Here is a 16,812-nt window from a genome sequence, read left to right on the forward strand (position 1 = left end):
TTCAGCACCTTGGGAATGAATCTTGTTTGCCCTTGATGATTAAGTATGGCTCATAAATAACACTGAATTCACCCACATTTTCTCCCAAATAGAACTCTGGTTTCTAAATTTCATATTCAAATGAGTTTTATTTGAGAGTTAAAAACTCCTAGCTCCATGTCCCTTGTGGGTTCAGAAACTAAGAATGGAATTGTAATGTATATGCTAAAAACAAACAAAAAAAACTTCATCTATAGGTTTCCCTTGTTTATTTCCAAATAAGAATTTTGCAAGTAAAAGCCTGCCACTGCTAGTCTCTTCTCTAGCATTACCAGGAATTCTGGCAGAGACCAAGAAAGCATCATCATACATTATTTGCCATGTGACAAAAACTGAATACATACTTATAAATTGAGTTTAAAAAAATCTGGGTCAGGACAACTGAGTCACTTGTCTGTGGATGGAATCCCAGAATGGAAAAGTCACTCCATTTATGATGATCTTGCACTATTATGAAACTTACAGACTTCATTTCCTGGGGCGTTGATAAGTCAAGTGACTTTGCTTGGGGTAACACATGTTGCAAACCAGGTCTTCCAGATTTCAAGGCCATGGTTTTACCCAAGATGCAGCGCTGGCTTTCACCATTAAGTAAAAATAGCCATTAAAATGTGTTAATTTCCCCTAAAACCCTTCAAAACCCATGATCATATATCACCAGGGAGAGTTCTTTTCTCTAAATCTCTAATTACTCTTAAAGTTTTGAAGATACAATAGCTTCTTATAACAAATGGCATTATCCATTTTTTTCTTTACAAACTCTGTATATTAACTTCTAATTAGCTTCTACTTGAACTACTTGAATTTGAGGTAGGCAAAGTATTGGTTCTATTAAAAGGTTCTATTCCAGGCAGAAATGGCAATTCTCTCCCCAACCCCCCCAACCCAACCTTACAATTGTATTGTATTAGGCTCAAGGTGTACAACTTTAATTACCAAGGAAATGCACCTCATACCTATGATTTACTGGTTTGGCATACAAATTAAAATGCATGGATTTGGGTGGCTAGGTGACACAGTGAATAAAGCACTGGCCCTGGATTCAGGAGGACCTGAGTTCAAATCCAACCTCAAACACTTGACACTAACTAGCTGCATGATCCTGGGCAAGTCACTTAACCCTCATTGCAGAGAAAAAATTTAAAATAAAAAAATTAAATGCATGGATTTTATTAGGGGGAAAAATAGAGTTCCTTAGTAAGCATGGACATAATACATGGCACCTGCTTCACTGTATGGAAGGGAAGCTCTGAGTTCTTAGTTTCAAACTCCAGGGCCACCTTTCTATTGACCCGGGTAAGGATCTGCATAATCTCAAGCTTCTGACCATACTCTTTCAGCACTGCACAAAGTGACTGGATAAACCAGGATCCCTTCTTTTTGTTTCTCCAAGAATAGTAGCCTACAAAAGAAAAGAAAAAACCCACAAACTGTCAGAGTGACAGTTGTTGAAGCTGATTCCACAAATAGTTATATGAAGTTACTGAGAAAACAATCCAAAAAACAAGTATGGATTCCAGTAGGCTCCACTGGCCACAGGAAGAAAAGCCCTCTGCACTGTGTTCCACTCCTCTGTATCACCTCCTCTTCTGGTAAAGAAATCCAAGCGAGACCGCCTCTGTAGGCCACCTCTCTCAGCCTAGGACCCTCCCTTCCCCCTCCTTCTAGAGCTGTAGCAAACCCGGCAAGCCCTTAACAAGCGGGTTGACTTGACTCCCTCACACTGCCACCCACTAAACTCCATTTCCACTGGAGAAGACCAAGTGAGCAAGCCAGAGACAGGAGCAAGACTCCTTTCCCTTTTCAACTGACCCCACCTTCTCCCATTCTAAGAAGGGGATTATTGGGTAATTTGGTTCCATCGGTTTAATAACAGCCCAGCGGCTCTATCAGACACACTGCTGATATCCACACAGCAATAACAACCTCCAGCTCTTTGTATGCACACTCTCTCTCTCTCTCATGGAGAAGCAGAATTGTGGGCAAATCAAATGCCTCATTTGGGCTTAAATTCCTCCCTCAGAGGGTTGCAAGGTGCCAAGGGACTAACCCACCAAGAACCTCAATTTTCCCATCTGTAAAAGGAGGACTTTACACCTTGCCCCACCTTCAGCAGAGGGTTGTTAGGAAGAAAGTGCTTTGCAGACTTTAAAGCACCATCTAAGTGAAGATTGTTAATGGGAATATGCAATACAGGGTAGCACCAAGTATGATTCCCCCCATTTCACAAAGGGCAGTGCTGAGGTTAAATTAAATGCCTTTCCTAGGGTTACCCGGCTCTTGCATGGCAGAGCCAGAATCTTAACCTGGGGCTTCTGATCCTCAAGTGGCAGGGTTGCTATACTGTGCTACTGTAATTGTTTTACCTTCAAAAGCATAATGATGAATGTGTTATATTTAAGAGCCGAGGTCAAGGGTCAGTCACATACTTATCTGTGATTATTGGACACAACAAAGTTAACTGGATCCCACTAGAAGCAAAATAATGGCAAGAGCCTTTGTAACACTATTCTCTAACCAACTGATTTATAGCTCTTCCTACAAAGATTAACACTAAAAAAAAATAGTCAGTCTGTGTGATTAAAAATCTGCATTACTCGGGGCAGCTAGGTGGTGCAGTGGATAGAGCACTGGCCCTGGATTCAGAGGACCTGAGTTCAGATCCGGCCTCAGACACTTGACACTTACTGGCTGTGTGACCCCGGGCAACTCACTTAACCCTCATTGCCCTAAAAAAAAAAAATCTTCATTACTTTAATAAATGCCAATTTTGCACAACTCCTTCTTACCTGGGGCTGTAGAATATGCATATAAGAAGTCTGCCTCAACAGGTATTTTCTGGTATGTTATGTTCTCCTCAGTGCCATAGTCATCAGTGCCACTGTCTGGCTGAACACCATAATCTGATTTGGTGCCTCTACATGCCTAGTTTTTAAAAAGAAAGAAAGAAAAGAAAAGAAAATACCATCTCTGAAGTCAAGTGAATTTTTGCAGATTTTGGAAACCTATATTATATCCCTTTCTAGGCTTCAAATTCTAGATCAGAAAGATTGACTTTATTTGTTTCTTTTTACTCCCTCTCTACAGAACCAAACAGCAAGGCCCTGAGTGTGGCCCCAGGGGAGGAAACCTGTACCATCTACTGGACCAAAAAGAATTTATGTCCTTCCCAGGTATTGGTTCATGGACTCCAAGGGATAGCAATTTTAACTTATTTATAACTTGGCCCAAAAAATTCTGATTTCTTAAAAATACCCAGCCCAGGGTTTTTGTTTTACTAGTCATTATTTTCCATCTATGCCTCCCCCAGAGTCAACAGCCAAGTGTTTGAGAAAACTCTGTTCCTGAGTTGGTCTGACATCTAGTAAGGACCATTCGTACTTCGTGATTTTAAAGTGAGAAACACATATACAACTCAATCCTATGTCTCATTATTTGAAATATATTAACTATAAAACATGGCTATGGGAAAGTAACTATTCTCACTGTGATCAAGGTACGTTTGAGTATTTCTATAGGACTGGGACAGGATCTCTGATTTCATTGATAGAGGGAACTCCCAGGTGAGGAAACTCTCTTTACCAACACAGTCTTAGTCTTTGAGAGTTGCCTAGAGCCCTGTCAAGTGTATTGATTTGCTCAGGGTCAGAAAGCCAGTGGGTGTCAGGCACCATTTGATCTCAGGGCTCCTGGTTCCCAGGCCAGATGCTGCCTCCCTGGCTATCCTATACATGAAAGAAAAACATAAATTCCAGTCTTTGCCAGTGGACCAGAATAATACTTTATCTTAATTATTGAGAACTTCTGAACAATCAGAGATACTTTATTATTTTAGGAATAGAAGTGAGTAGGCTTAGAATCACGCAATCTCAGAGAAGAAAGGGACTACACATCACCTCATCTAACTTATGTCTGATCAGGAATCTCTTCTATCACACTTCTTATAAGCCATCATTCAGCCTCCACCAGAAGATCTCGCCCAGGACATCCCAGGGCACTCCTAGACATCTATATTCCTTATACTGAGAGAATATCCTCCTCTCTGAGACTGTTCCCCACCATGCCAGGTTCTGTCCTCTAGGGCCAAGCACAACAGCTCTAACTCTTTCAGGTGAGAGTCATCAGAGAGCTAAGGACAGCTATCATGTCCACACAAAGTGCATCTGAATGTCCACAGCTGCCTGGTCACGCTGCTCAAAATGTGCCACAGCTTTTTAGAATCCTTCCAAAAACATGGCACCTAGCTGTATGACCCTAGGCAAGTCACTTAACCCCAATTGCCTCACTAAAAAAAAAAAAAACAACCCAAAAACATGGCACCCAGAAATGAATACAATATTGCACATGGACTCAGACCTCAGTATGTTCTATACAGCAACATCTCTAAACATGGTATCACTATTGAACATGTCTCTATGTGCTGGTTACCTGTTTTTAAAAATCAGACAACTCAGGGTTCTTTGGATTGATCATGGACAGGGATGGCAGAGAGAAATGGAAATCAATAAACTAACAGCCAAATTTCATTTTTATTCTTACCATTCTTTGTTTAGTGAAGGTTTCAAATAAGGAGCAGCGAAGTTTATAAATTAGGGCATCCTTGAGAATAAGAAAGCTAAAGAACTTTTGGATGATCCACAAAGTGAATAACCAGCCCCCAAATAATGTTTTACCTGAATAATAAAAATCTTTGGTTTTCCTACTAGAGTTCTACACTGATCCCCTTTAAAGAAAGATGTTAATTCTTTCAGTTCAAGAGATCCATCTGTCCCAAAGATTTTTTCTTCTTCACCATGACTTAGAATGATGCAAATAAAACTGCTCCTCTGGCTGTGATCTTCTTTAGAAACTTGAAATATGTTAAAACAAAAAACAAAAGCATCACTTCAGAACAAGTTCTATGGAAACAATAAAATGAAAGAGGTTTGGAATGGGACCCTAAGAAGTCCTCTGGCTCACTTCTTGATTTCAGAAAGTGAGGTACATTTCAAGATTTCCCCAGGGTTAGAATGTATTCATACAAAATCTTGCATAATCTAGCTTTTGACTGTCATGGGAAATGGTAATTATAAGCATCACTACCTAACTTGTAGTCATTCTATAAATTATTACTTACCATTGTCCAGTAACTCCTTTATTTCTCTACGTGTCAGATCTTTTTTATCCCTGACTTCATATTTCAAGCTCTCGAATGCTTCCCTGAGTTGTGCTCCATCTATACCTGTACCAGACCTAGATGGCATGCCTTTGAAAAGAGAGAGAGTGTTTAGTTGCAATTTCACAATCAACTACTGCTTTGAAAGTAAGTTGAGGGAAGATGATGATGATGGTGGTGGTGGTTAGCATTTATTAAGTGTCAATTATGTGCCAAGCATTATGCTAAATACTTTTCAAATGTTATTTCATTTGATCTTTACAATAACTCTGAGGTAGGTTATATTATCATCACAAAACTAGTGAGTGTCTCAGGCTGAATTTGAATTCACGTCTTCTAGACTCCAGTCACAGTGCTCACTATTTTTTTTTTTAGCAATGACAATATGCTGATCTTAATCTGAGACCCTGGGAGAGCACCAGCATGGTGATGGAGTAAGAACACTGAGGCCCAGGGGGCAGCTAGGTGGCACAGTGGATAAAGCACTGGCCCTGGATTCAGGAGGACCTGAGTTCAAATCCGGCCTCAGACACTTAACACTTATTAGCTGTGTGAACCTGGGCAAGTCACTTAACCCCCATTGCCCTACAAAAAACAAACACAAAACAAAAAGAACATTGAGGCCCATTTCTGCTATTCCCTAGCTGTGCAACATTGGCCAAGACAATCACCTCACCTCTCTGTGCCTCACTTTCCACCTCTGTAGAGCAGAGCTGCTGGATTAGACTGTCAGTAAAGTCCCTTCCAAATAAAAAGGTTATATGTGGCTAGTCTCTGCCATTTTCCTAAATCATGGTTAAATAATGCAGTATACTATTTGGTGACGCCCACCAAAAGAGAAACCCAGATGAATCTGTAACCTTGTTCACTTTCAAAACTGATCCTTAATAGTATATATTTTAGCAACTGAAAGGTCAGTGTCTACAAATAAGGGAATTCAACTAGATGATGTCTGAGCTCCTTTCCACCTCTCTATGATTCTTCTCGGTAAAGGATGCATGAAAATCCTAAGGACCCTAAATTCTGGGCCTAAAACTGTTTAAAGAGATGATCAGGCTTTTAGTTTAGCCACTAGTGTTAGAATACTGCCCATTCCCTAATGCACAAGTCATTCACTGCATGTGTTTGAAAACAACAACTTATCTACTGTCAGGGAAGGAATGTGAGGAAAACAGAAAACATTATGATACATACCAATGTTTGGGTGAAATTTTTCATTGTTGATTATTACACATAACCCCCTTTCTGGATAATCCATTTTATACTGGTCTGATGAGAGTTGAGATTGTGCTGACTTCCTATCATGGAAGATATTTCTGTTTGGAAATAAAATTATATGTATGAGTCCACAAATTACTCTTGGTATTCAGAAAATTGCAAATACCTTCTATGTCTCCCCATCTCCAAAAGAAAACCCTTCCTTGATCAGTCCATCCCTGCTACTTATCAACCTACATGACTCCTATTCATGGCTAAATCCTGGAGAAGACTGTCTACAATCTGTGCTTCCACTTCCCTCCCTCTCTCTCTTCTTAACTGTCTGAAGTCTACCTTCCAGATTCATCACTCAACTGGATCAGCTCTCTCCAACCTAGTAGTAAATCTGTTAATGGCTAAATCTAACGACCTTTTAAAAACCTTCATCCTTCTTCACCACTCTGCAATCCTCAGCATCATTGATTACCCTCCTCCCTAGGTTTTCAGGGCAATGCTGTTCTTGGTTCTCTTCCTACTTGTCTGATATCCCTTCAGTGTCTTTGCCTGAATCTTCATCCAGGCTGCATTTGCTTCTGAACTGGGAATCCCCCAAAACTGAGTCATGGGCCCTCTTCTCTTCCCCCCTCTATATTATTTTTGTTTGGGGTTCTCATAGGCTCCCGGGATTTCAATGCTCATTTCTATGGAAATGATTTCCAGACCTATATATCTAGCTCCCACCTCTCTCCTGACCTCCAGTCTTGCATCTTTAATTTCCTCCTGCACAGCTCTACCTCATGACACCATAAACTCAGCATGTCCCAAACTCAGCTCAAAAGCTACCCCACCCCCCAAACCTTATTTCTTCATTCTAACTGTGTCACATCTCACATATAAGTCCCCTCCCCTCCTCTGACAGTGCCACCAACCAGGGACAAGCCCTCACAATCACCTTCCACCTGAATTACTGAAATAGCCTGCTGGTTGATCTTCTGACCATAAATCTTCCCCACTTCAGTCTATCCTCCACTCAGCTGTCAGAGTGAGCTTCCTAAAGCACAGTCCTGGCCATGGTACATCCCTCTGACCCCCTTCAACAGACTTTAGTGGCTTATTATTACCTCTAAGATCAAACAGACAATCTCCCATTTGCCTTTTAGAGCCTTCATAAACTGGTCCCTTCCTATCTTTCCAGTCTATATTCTACAACCCATTGACACTGGCCTCCTCGCTGTTCCTCACACAAGACATTCTTATCTCTCAATTGCTTAATGTTTTTTTCAGATAAAGGAACTAACAAAAAAGTATGCTTCAATCTGTGTTCAGATACCATCGGTTCTTTCTCTGTAGATGGTTTGCATTTTTCATAAGACCTTCAGAGTTGTCTTGGATCACTGCTTTGCTGAAAATAACCAAGTCATTCACGGCAGATCATCCTACAATATTGCTGTTATTTTGCATACAGTACATTTCACTTTGCATCAGCTCATGCAGGTCCTTCCAGGTCTTTCTGATAGCATCCTGCTCATCATTTTTTTCATTGTAAACTACATTTATATAGTACTTTAAAGAGAGATTTCCTTATAATAAACCCATGAAGTTGATTATTGCAACAACAGTAATAAATAATATTTATATAGTGCCTTATACCTGACAAAGAATTTTCTTCACAATGGCCCAGCAAAGTAAGTACCATACTTTGTCATCATCAGCATGAATCAATCCTCCTCCTCATCAATCAGTCTTCATTAGTCAATCCTCCTCTTCCTCCAATCATCATCAATCAATCAATCATTATCATCATCTTACTTTACTCTTGCCTCTGCTTCAAAATTTTTTTTCACAATTACTATTGTTAACTGTTTCCCTCCTCAACTGCTTTATTTTTAAACTGGGTCTTCCTATCTTAACTGGACTTGAAGGACCACTGTCTGATCTTCTGTTGTTCCTACAGAAGCTCTGACCTGCTCCATTTCCCAGCTGGGCTGGTTCACTCCTCCTTAGGCATAAAAGGTGGTGGCCCGAGGGCAGCTAGGTGGTGCAGGGGATAGAGCACCGGCCCTGGAGTCAGGAGGTACCTGAGTTCAAATCCGGCCTCAGACACAACACTTACTAGCTGTGTGACCCTGGGCAAGTCACCTAGCCCCAACTGTCTCACTTAAAAAAAAAAAAGTGGTGGCCTATTACCAGGAGCTCTCCATATTGGTGCCAGACGTAGAGGTACCATATTGACTTTAGCCTTATTTCAGCTCAGAACTTTTGAAATCAAAAGATCCACCATCCCCAGCCTCCCAGTAGCAGAGACTGCAGGAGTGGAGCATGAGGTCCCACTGGATAACTGCATTTTCACTGGCTGTCCCCCTGCCTAGAATTCTTTCCCTGCTCACCCAGGCCTCCTAGTTTTGCCAGCTTCATTCAAGCCTCAGGTAAAATTCCACCTTCAGTAAGAGGCCTTTGCTGATCTCCCAATCAGGAAGGCTGGTGCCTTCCCTCTGTGGTCACCTCCCCTTTATCATCCACATATCTTGTAGCTGCCAGCTGGTGTCTCTTCCCCTTAGACTTCTGGACAGCAGGGACTGTTTTTTCTCTTTCTTTCTATCTCAGCACTTACAGAGTACCTGGCTTATAGGAGGCATCAATAGATGCTTGTTGGCTTAATGTGTAAGAATTCTTATGGAATATTTGATGTGCAAAAAAGTGCTGGGTCATCAAAAAGGTTACCTCTATTCAGTATCTTGTGTTAGTAGATAAGGAGGTACAATGCCACTTATAAACCAGTCCCAGATTCAGAGCTGCAAGTGACCTTATAGGCCACTGAGTCCAGCTCCCTTGTTTTACAGAGACGGAGGTTGAGGCCCACAGATGTGAGTGACAGACTTAGGTTCATAGAGTTAGTAAGTGCGTATCTTTCTAGATTAGAAGAGGAATTTAACTTTGTACATGCTGATCTTAAGGTTTCAGAGAGATCACCAGCAGGCAGGAAGAAAAACATGGGATTAGAACACTGGGAAGAGACTGAAGCTGGAGGTGTCTGTTTGAAAATCACTTTCATGGTGAATTGAAGTCATGACAATAGAGCTATCCAGGAAAGAGCCAGGAAGAGCACCAAGGACAGAGCCTAGCATCTGAGGTTATAATACACTGCCTTTCCCTGTCAATTGAGTAGATCACATTTGCATCTCTTGTGGAAATTTAAAAACTTGCTGAATTATGTTTAATACTAATTATTAATTTTTTCATGAAGATCCTGAATTATTATGGAAATACTTACACTCCTGAACTTTCAGTGGATCTTGAATCTACTGTATTTTCAGGATTTTCCATGGTGCTTCTATTACTGACGAGAATATACAAAAGAAAACAAATGAAAATTCATCAAAAGTAGCCATGAAAACATCTGATTTATTTAGTGTACTACTTCTTTAAGAAAAAATTACTTTTAGCTTTATGTCCCTTATTTTCTCCAACTCCCAACAGATCATCTTGTGTGTCAAATTGTTCATGGGAGAGAAGGAAAGGGAGTCAACAGCTTGGGTAAACTGAAGGATATCTTCTAAATATCTTTCCAGAAACAAAAAAGATATCAATGTTATATTGCAGAAACTGAGTTTGTATTTATATGCTTTTTTTTTCTAAACATGTAGAAATCATAAGAAAAGGGGCGGCTAGATGGCGCAGTGGATAAAGCACCAGCCCTGGATTCAGGAGTACCTGAGTTCAAATCCGGCCTCAGACACTTGATACTTACTAGCTGTGTGACCTTGGGCAAGTCACTTAAACCCCATTGCCCTGCCCCCCCCAAAAAAAGAAATCATAAGAAAATGCCCACGAAAAATAAAGTTCACCTCACTGACTTTCCCTCATAAAAAGGAAGCCATGAGGTAGGGACCTGAGAAACAACTCCCCAAGCATCCTGTGTTTTAGGCAATATTAGCAGCATTTGGTGGAAAGAGATTGCAGTTGTGGTGCATACACTGACTGGCAGTGGGACCATGGACTCTTTAGGGACCTTTAGCTCCTCAGGGCCCCAGAAAACTAAAAGGGGAGAAGGTGCCAACCTGCATCAGTAGAGGGGTCTTCCTCACCAGGACATACCCTCTATCTGATAAATCACAGCTGGGACCTGAAAAAAGTCCTCAAATTAAATCCCTTATCTGTTTATTAGTATTTTTAAGGAACAAGCAGCTCTAAACATTTCTCTTTGAATGGCACTCTTTTTTTTGTTTTTGCTGTCTTGATAAAGGTCATTGAAAAATATAATGGATTTATCACCTATCCATACTCAAATATCAACTTTCACTGAAAAGTACACAAATATCCTTTACTTGATCTTACCAGCATTTTTTTAAACTTTGTATTTTGGTTTTGTTTTTTTGGTTTGTTTTTGTGGGGCAATTGGGGTTAAGTGACTTGCCCAGGGTCACACATCTAGTAAGTGTCAAGTGCCTGAGGCTGCATTTGAACTCAGGTCCTCCTGAATCCAGGGCCAGTGTTTTATCTACTATGCCACCTAGCTGCCCCCATCTTAGCAGCATTTTTCCACAGGATAATCAGCACCTTAGACAGAAGAGCCCTGGTGAGTAACACACTAAAGCATTACCTCACCTAGACCCAAGGGAATGATGAATTCCTTATTTGCTAAATTGAATATGCATTTATTTAGGAAGAATGATCTCATCATGAAAGACTTGAGGCACTAGTTACCTATTAGAAACATTTGTTATTTTTCTTTTCTTTTCCTTTTTTTTCCCCGGGGCTATGAGGGTTAAGTGACTTGCCCAGGGTCACACAGCTAGTGTCAAGTGTCTGAGGCTGAATTTGAACTCAGGTCCTCCTGAATCCAGGGCCAGTGCTTTATCCACTGTGCCACCTAGCTGCCCCACCCCACACACATTTTTTATTTTTCAAAAAGATTACATCCAGTATCAGAAAGAATAACAATCAACAGAAACAAGGCGAATGATTAAAAGATCATTTCTATCTTAACATTTCTGAGTTAGCTGTTGAAGACATTTCAGTTAAAATGTGTCTTCCTCTGAAATCCTACTGATAGTAATTTTAACAAATTAAGCAGTTACTAAGTGCAAAAGCAGTGCTGAAGATGCCTCATCAGGTAAGGTTGACTAGTCATAACTAACTAAAGAATGTCAAATCTAAAAATGAGATAGAGATATATAATGCTTCATGGACATGTGTACTAACATATTTATGAGCAAAGATCACTCCTATTACACTTTTTATACTTTCTAGGTATACTCATTGTACTAGTGATCTGTGAAATTACAGGCTAGACAGTGAGTGAAATACAAAATTTGGATCAGATCAGGGCACTCTAGAAGAATGAATATAACAAAACAAAGAACTTGGTGGGTGCTGGGGAAGGAGAAGGTCATTACCCACTGGGAAACAAAGGAATCAGGGAAGATGTTCAGGAATATGGCATATGGCATTATGAGAATCATTTAGATAGCATGTTATGGTTTGCAAAGTGCATCACATATATTGTGCTAAGTTGTATTAAGGGCTAAAATTCTAGCTAGACTGTCTAAAATATCTAGTGAGTGGTTGCCAATAAATTATAAGCTTTAGCAAGAGTTAGACTTTTAAGCATTTATTAATGAGAATAAGAATTTGGTAAAGAGAGAGAAAGGCCTAGATTCCTATCTATTAAAGGGAGAGCACATTTCTAGCTCCGCTCTCCACCAGAGCCCCGAGGAAAGAGCTCGAGAGCGAGCGCCAGTCTCTTCCTTCCTCCTCCCACTAGCCCGCCCCCCCCCCTCACTTCCTGCCTCCAAAGAAAAGACTCCTGGTCTTGCCCTCAAAGACCTTCGCTTCATGGGCGGAACTCTTCTACAGTAAGTCTCCAGCAGGTCGCATTATTCCAATCGTTACAGTTGGTGGGTGAGAACATATGGAGATAGTGCTATTAAAGCTATTTTAGCGATTTCTACCTTGACATTTTCATGATTATTTTGGTCATTGCTTTAATACATTGAGAACCTCTGAGGGGCAAAGGTCATGTCGTAGATCTAAGACTGACTAGGCCTATGACCCTGCAGAAGCTGTGTCACTTCAATCCAAGTTCCAAAGTCACATTGTGGGATGAGTACCTTAATAGGTACATAACTTCTTTGTATTATTATGAAAATAATTTTGACCTCAGAACCCCTGACAGAGTTTCAGGGATCCCCAGGTATCTGAATTCCATACTGTGAGAACTACTGGGTTAGAAGGCTACAGAAAATGATCTTCTTTTTTCTCATGATCATCAGGCATCACTTAAAAATTTTTCCAACTCATTATGGCACACTGATGATTATGAACACAGTATCTTCCTCAATCATCATTCTGGAGGGAATGTTATCATCAGTCATTGTTTCTTATGCTGTTCATATGATGGTCCACATCAAGAGAGGTACAGAAGGGGCGGCTAGGTGGCGAAGTAGATAAAGCACCGGCCCTGGATTCAGGAGTACCTGAGTTCAAATCCGGCCTCAGACACTTAACACTTACTAGCTGTGTGACCCTGGGCAAGTCACTTAACCCCAATTGCCTCAAAAAAAACAAAAAAAAAAGAGAGGTACAGAACTGAAAAAATGATTTATGATTAATCCATGGAAAAGCAGCATAGTGAGAGTTCTGGATTCAGAATAAGGAAAAAAACCCAAAACACCTGGATTAAAAAACTGATTAGTGTTGAGACCCTGGGCAAACCTCTACAAACCTGTAGCCACCTCTACAAAATGGTGAAAATATCTACGTTATTAGATCCTGGGATTTAGAGCTAGAAGGGGCATCATTTTGTAGTTGAGGAACTGGCAGCCCAAGGAGGTAAGTAAATTGCAACCTCCCACAGATATAGTAAGAGGAAATAGGCTTTCAACCCTGGTCCTCTGACATAAAGTCCACCATGTTCTCCATTGCACCTGTTGTCTCTATTTATATTGAGCTTTATGTTCTATTTCACACTTATGAATCTTAGCTGTTCACCTGGTATCTTTCATCCAGGATTTTTTTTGTTGTTAATTTAATATGAGACTAATCAATTCACATCATTAAGGAAAACATTATGCTATTTAACTGTAAAAAATTTTAAATTAACCTGTTTTGTTCTGTCAGTTTTCACTTGTGCCTGCTAGTTTAAGTTGGAGTGACACTTAAGAAAAACATCAGGGGAGATTTCAAAGTGATTCTGGGAAAAGCAATTTCCTGCTACAGAAATGTCAAATGTCCTAAACTAATGGTTGTCATTGAATTAGGTTTAGAAGCAAAATTCTTTCAAAAATCACTATAACCTCTCTTTTTAGAGTCCAACATTGCAGAAACAAACACTCAGAAGTAATGGTCTTTTTTTTAGCATATGAATAAATCACGTAAAAATGTTTATTTTACGTCCGAGATTCAAGATGATGTTACAACATGCTCCTAAATTCTGTTGTCACTTCCTCAAGCACCCTTCATCAACAGGGAAAAAAACAATACAAAAGCCAACAGTTGGGTACAAAATATTCAGACCCAAGGTGGGTGATTTATTTACTCTGTTTTTGCTTCGATAGCACTTTTAAATCGAGGGCAGGGTCAAAACATTAAAACAGCGGGATATCCTTAGAGGAACAGATAAATCTAATCTGACTCAATGTCACCAACTGCTATCTTTGTTTCATTTTTATCTTGTTACAATAACCCTCCATAATTCAGTTCTATGAAAGATCCTCTCAAATACACAGTTTCTAACTAGAGTTTCCCCTAGAATCCTTTTCAGATTAGATGCAATTAGTTAAGGTTAATCATTAAGTACAGGAGTGAGAAACTCCAGGAGGGGGAAGCACTTGAAGCTATGGAAGAAACATAAGAGGAAATAGATAAGCCACCCCGAGGGGACTGGGCGCAATGAGGGAAAGTCCACGGGCCGCGCTCAACCCGACAAGGTTCAGCCGGGCCAGATGCCAAGGGTAAAAGTGCGAGGGTGTAGATCTTGGACCTGGAGCTGGCAGGCACCCCTACGGGAACTCGTAGAGCCCCCTTTACCGTAAGAAGCGGAGGTCCGCTCACAGACACGATACGATGTCAACTTCAGTCCTTTGATTCTAAAGCCCGGGTGCTCTCTGCCGGGCATCGCCCAGTGGCAGAAGAAGCGGGACACGCACCCCGAGCGGCCCCGAATCTGGATCACGCCCGGGAGAGGGGCGGGGAAAGAGAAGAAAAGGCGGGGGGCGGGGGCTCCCGTCCGAGGGCCCCACGAAGGGGAAGAGGGCTGGTGAGGACAGCACTTACCTCCGATGATCCCAAGTCCGGAGCTGTCTTCGCTCCAGAGCGGCCAGGTCAGTGCCCTATATAGCACACCCGGGAGAGGGCGAGGCCCCGCCCCCTCGCTCCGGAGAGGGAGCCCCATCATTTCTTCCCAGCAGAACCGCTCACCGCTGACGAGAAGACCTTACGTGCTCCCGCTATTCCCTTTCCCTCAGAAGGACCGGCTCCACACCCAACATTCCCCGGCGATCTTGCTTACGCTGGTGCCCACCACACAGGTATGCAGACCAGCCAAGTGCCGAAAGGAGACGGCTAAGCCCCGCCCACACCCCCCAGGAGGGCGGGCCGCCGCACTTTTCTGGGAAGCTCAAAAGAAATGACCTCGGAGGCCTCTTCTAGACGTCCTTGTATCGCGTCCCCTCTCCCTGGGCTTAGGTTTCCAGTCACCAAGAATTTATTAAGCGCCTGCCAAGTCCGGCCCTGAGATGCACGCGCCGGCTATGGCCGCCCCTTCGAGCTCCGCCTAGATGACTCCGCCCCCTCACCACACCCGGCACGCCCACCTGTCCTTTGAAGGCTCCTGAGCTGGGACGTGACATTGACAGCAGGGGCAGAAAGACCGATACGGAAATGTAGAGGGTGAAAGCATTATAAATTGATATTCAGAGCAGGGAGAATTAGAGAGTAAGAGCACAGCTCTAGAACTGGAACAGACCCCAGAGACCCTTTAGTCCATCCCCCTCATTTTACAGACATGAAAACTGAGGCCAGGAGAGGTCACAGAAATAGTATCATTTGAATGAGTGAGCACTATTTGAACCCAGAACCGCTGACACCAGAGGCACCACACTGCCTCTCTCTTGGCCAAGTTGTCTGGAGGAAGTTGTCTCAGCAGGAAGAAGTTAGAAACCTCAAAAGCATGGATTGTATAGTGGATAAAATGCAGGATGAAGTCAAGAGACCTGAGTTTGGGTCCTACCTCAGGTACTTCTTATCTTTCTGGTAATGGGCCAATCCTTCAGAGCCTGAGATTGCTCATTTGTAAAATGGAAGTAATAATAATTTCAATAACTGCCTCACAGAAAGAATGTTGTGGTGTTAAGATGCAAATGGGAATGAGTTGCTTGATATACTTACTTATCCTTATGAAGATACACAAAGGAGTTCAAGAGAAACTTCATAACTGACTCCTTGTACTCAATAAATTCTTTTGTGAAAAGCTAGCACTGTTAGTCCCTGTGTGTGTGTGTGTGTGAATCTTGGACTCAGGATTGGATATGGATGAGCTGGGCCCATAACTGAACAGGAGAAAACAAGCAGGAGGATGATTGTTTGGGAAACTACTTAGCAATTTTAATGATCTCAAGTTGACTGTTACTGCAAACATCCATCTGTGTAACACACTACTCTACTGGAAGTGTAGTATTGCTATAAATCATGGAGCATCATGGTTTCAAGATAACTGAAATGACAGGTAACCCAAAGGGCAATTGAAAGAGACATGGTGGGTATATGAAGGCTTCTCAGTGATGGCTGAAACCTGGGAAGTGGAATAAATAGAATCATATCAACGATGTCTATCTTGGATTAAGTGGGTCAGTCACTTAAGGATAATAGATGTTCATTCCAAGTGCTGTACTTTGTATCTATGAAATACTAAAGCACCTGGAGAAAGGACTCTACAGAAGATTCACACGAGTGTCATGGGGTGCAGAGCATCCCAGAATTTCTCTGGGGCACACCGAGGAATCTTCTCCTTGAGAAACTAAACCAGAGGACAGATAACGCCTAGAGGAACCAAATCGGACTGAGCTAGCTTGGGATTCCTACCCTTCATTCTGGTCTCCCTTACCCTGGGGAGATAACTTTGGGTGTGGCTTCCGCCTTTGTGTCCTGCAGAGGGATCCGTAGTCACCCCTCACCCAATTCCTCTAGTCACTACTAGTGGGGGATGGTCTTCCACTCCTCACCCAATTCCCCCAGCTACCACCAGTGGGGGATGGTCCTCTCTCACTAAAGGAACTTTCCACAGGCAGATGGTCCACCCCCATCAGCCCCCTATAAAAGTACCTGCCAGTCTCCTGCTCGAGGAGATTGGTACCTCTGAGCCGCGTGCTTTGTTCCATACCTATCACCCCATGAGAAGTCCAACGATCTTTTCATGGTTTCCC

General features: G+C 41.9%; 1 protein-coding gene across 1 annotated transcript; it reads right to left on the bottom strand.

Moving 5' to 3' along the window:
• Positions 1-233: 233 nt before the first annotated feature.
• LOC122731337 (caspase-3-like) lies at positions 234-15,073 on the bottom strand. Its single transcript, XM_043971370.1, has 7 exons — positions 14,666-15,073; positions 9,663-9,728; positions 6,389-6,510; positions 5,156-5,284; positions 4,713-4,888; positions 2,829-2,964; positions 234-1,441 (listed from the first exon to the last, which is right to left on the bottom strand). Exons 2-7 carry the CDS (start codon positions 9,713-9,715, stop codon positions 1,212-1,214), a joined length of 846 nt encoding a protein of 281 aa, XP_043827305.1. The 5' UTR covers positions 9,716-9,728; positions 14,666-15,073; the 3' UTR covers positions 234-1,211.
• Between the last annotated feature and the right edge of the window lie 1,739 nt (positions 15,074-16,812).

This window comes from Dromiciops gliroides, chromosome 6 (assembly GCF_019393635.1).
Source record: "Dromiciops gliroides isolate mDroGli1 chromosome 6, mDroGli1.pri, whole genome shotgun sequence".
Taxonomy (NCBI): domain Eukaryota; kingdom Metazoa; phylum Chordata; class Mammalia; order Microbiotheria; family Microbiotheriidae; genus Dromiciops; species Dromiciops gliroides.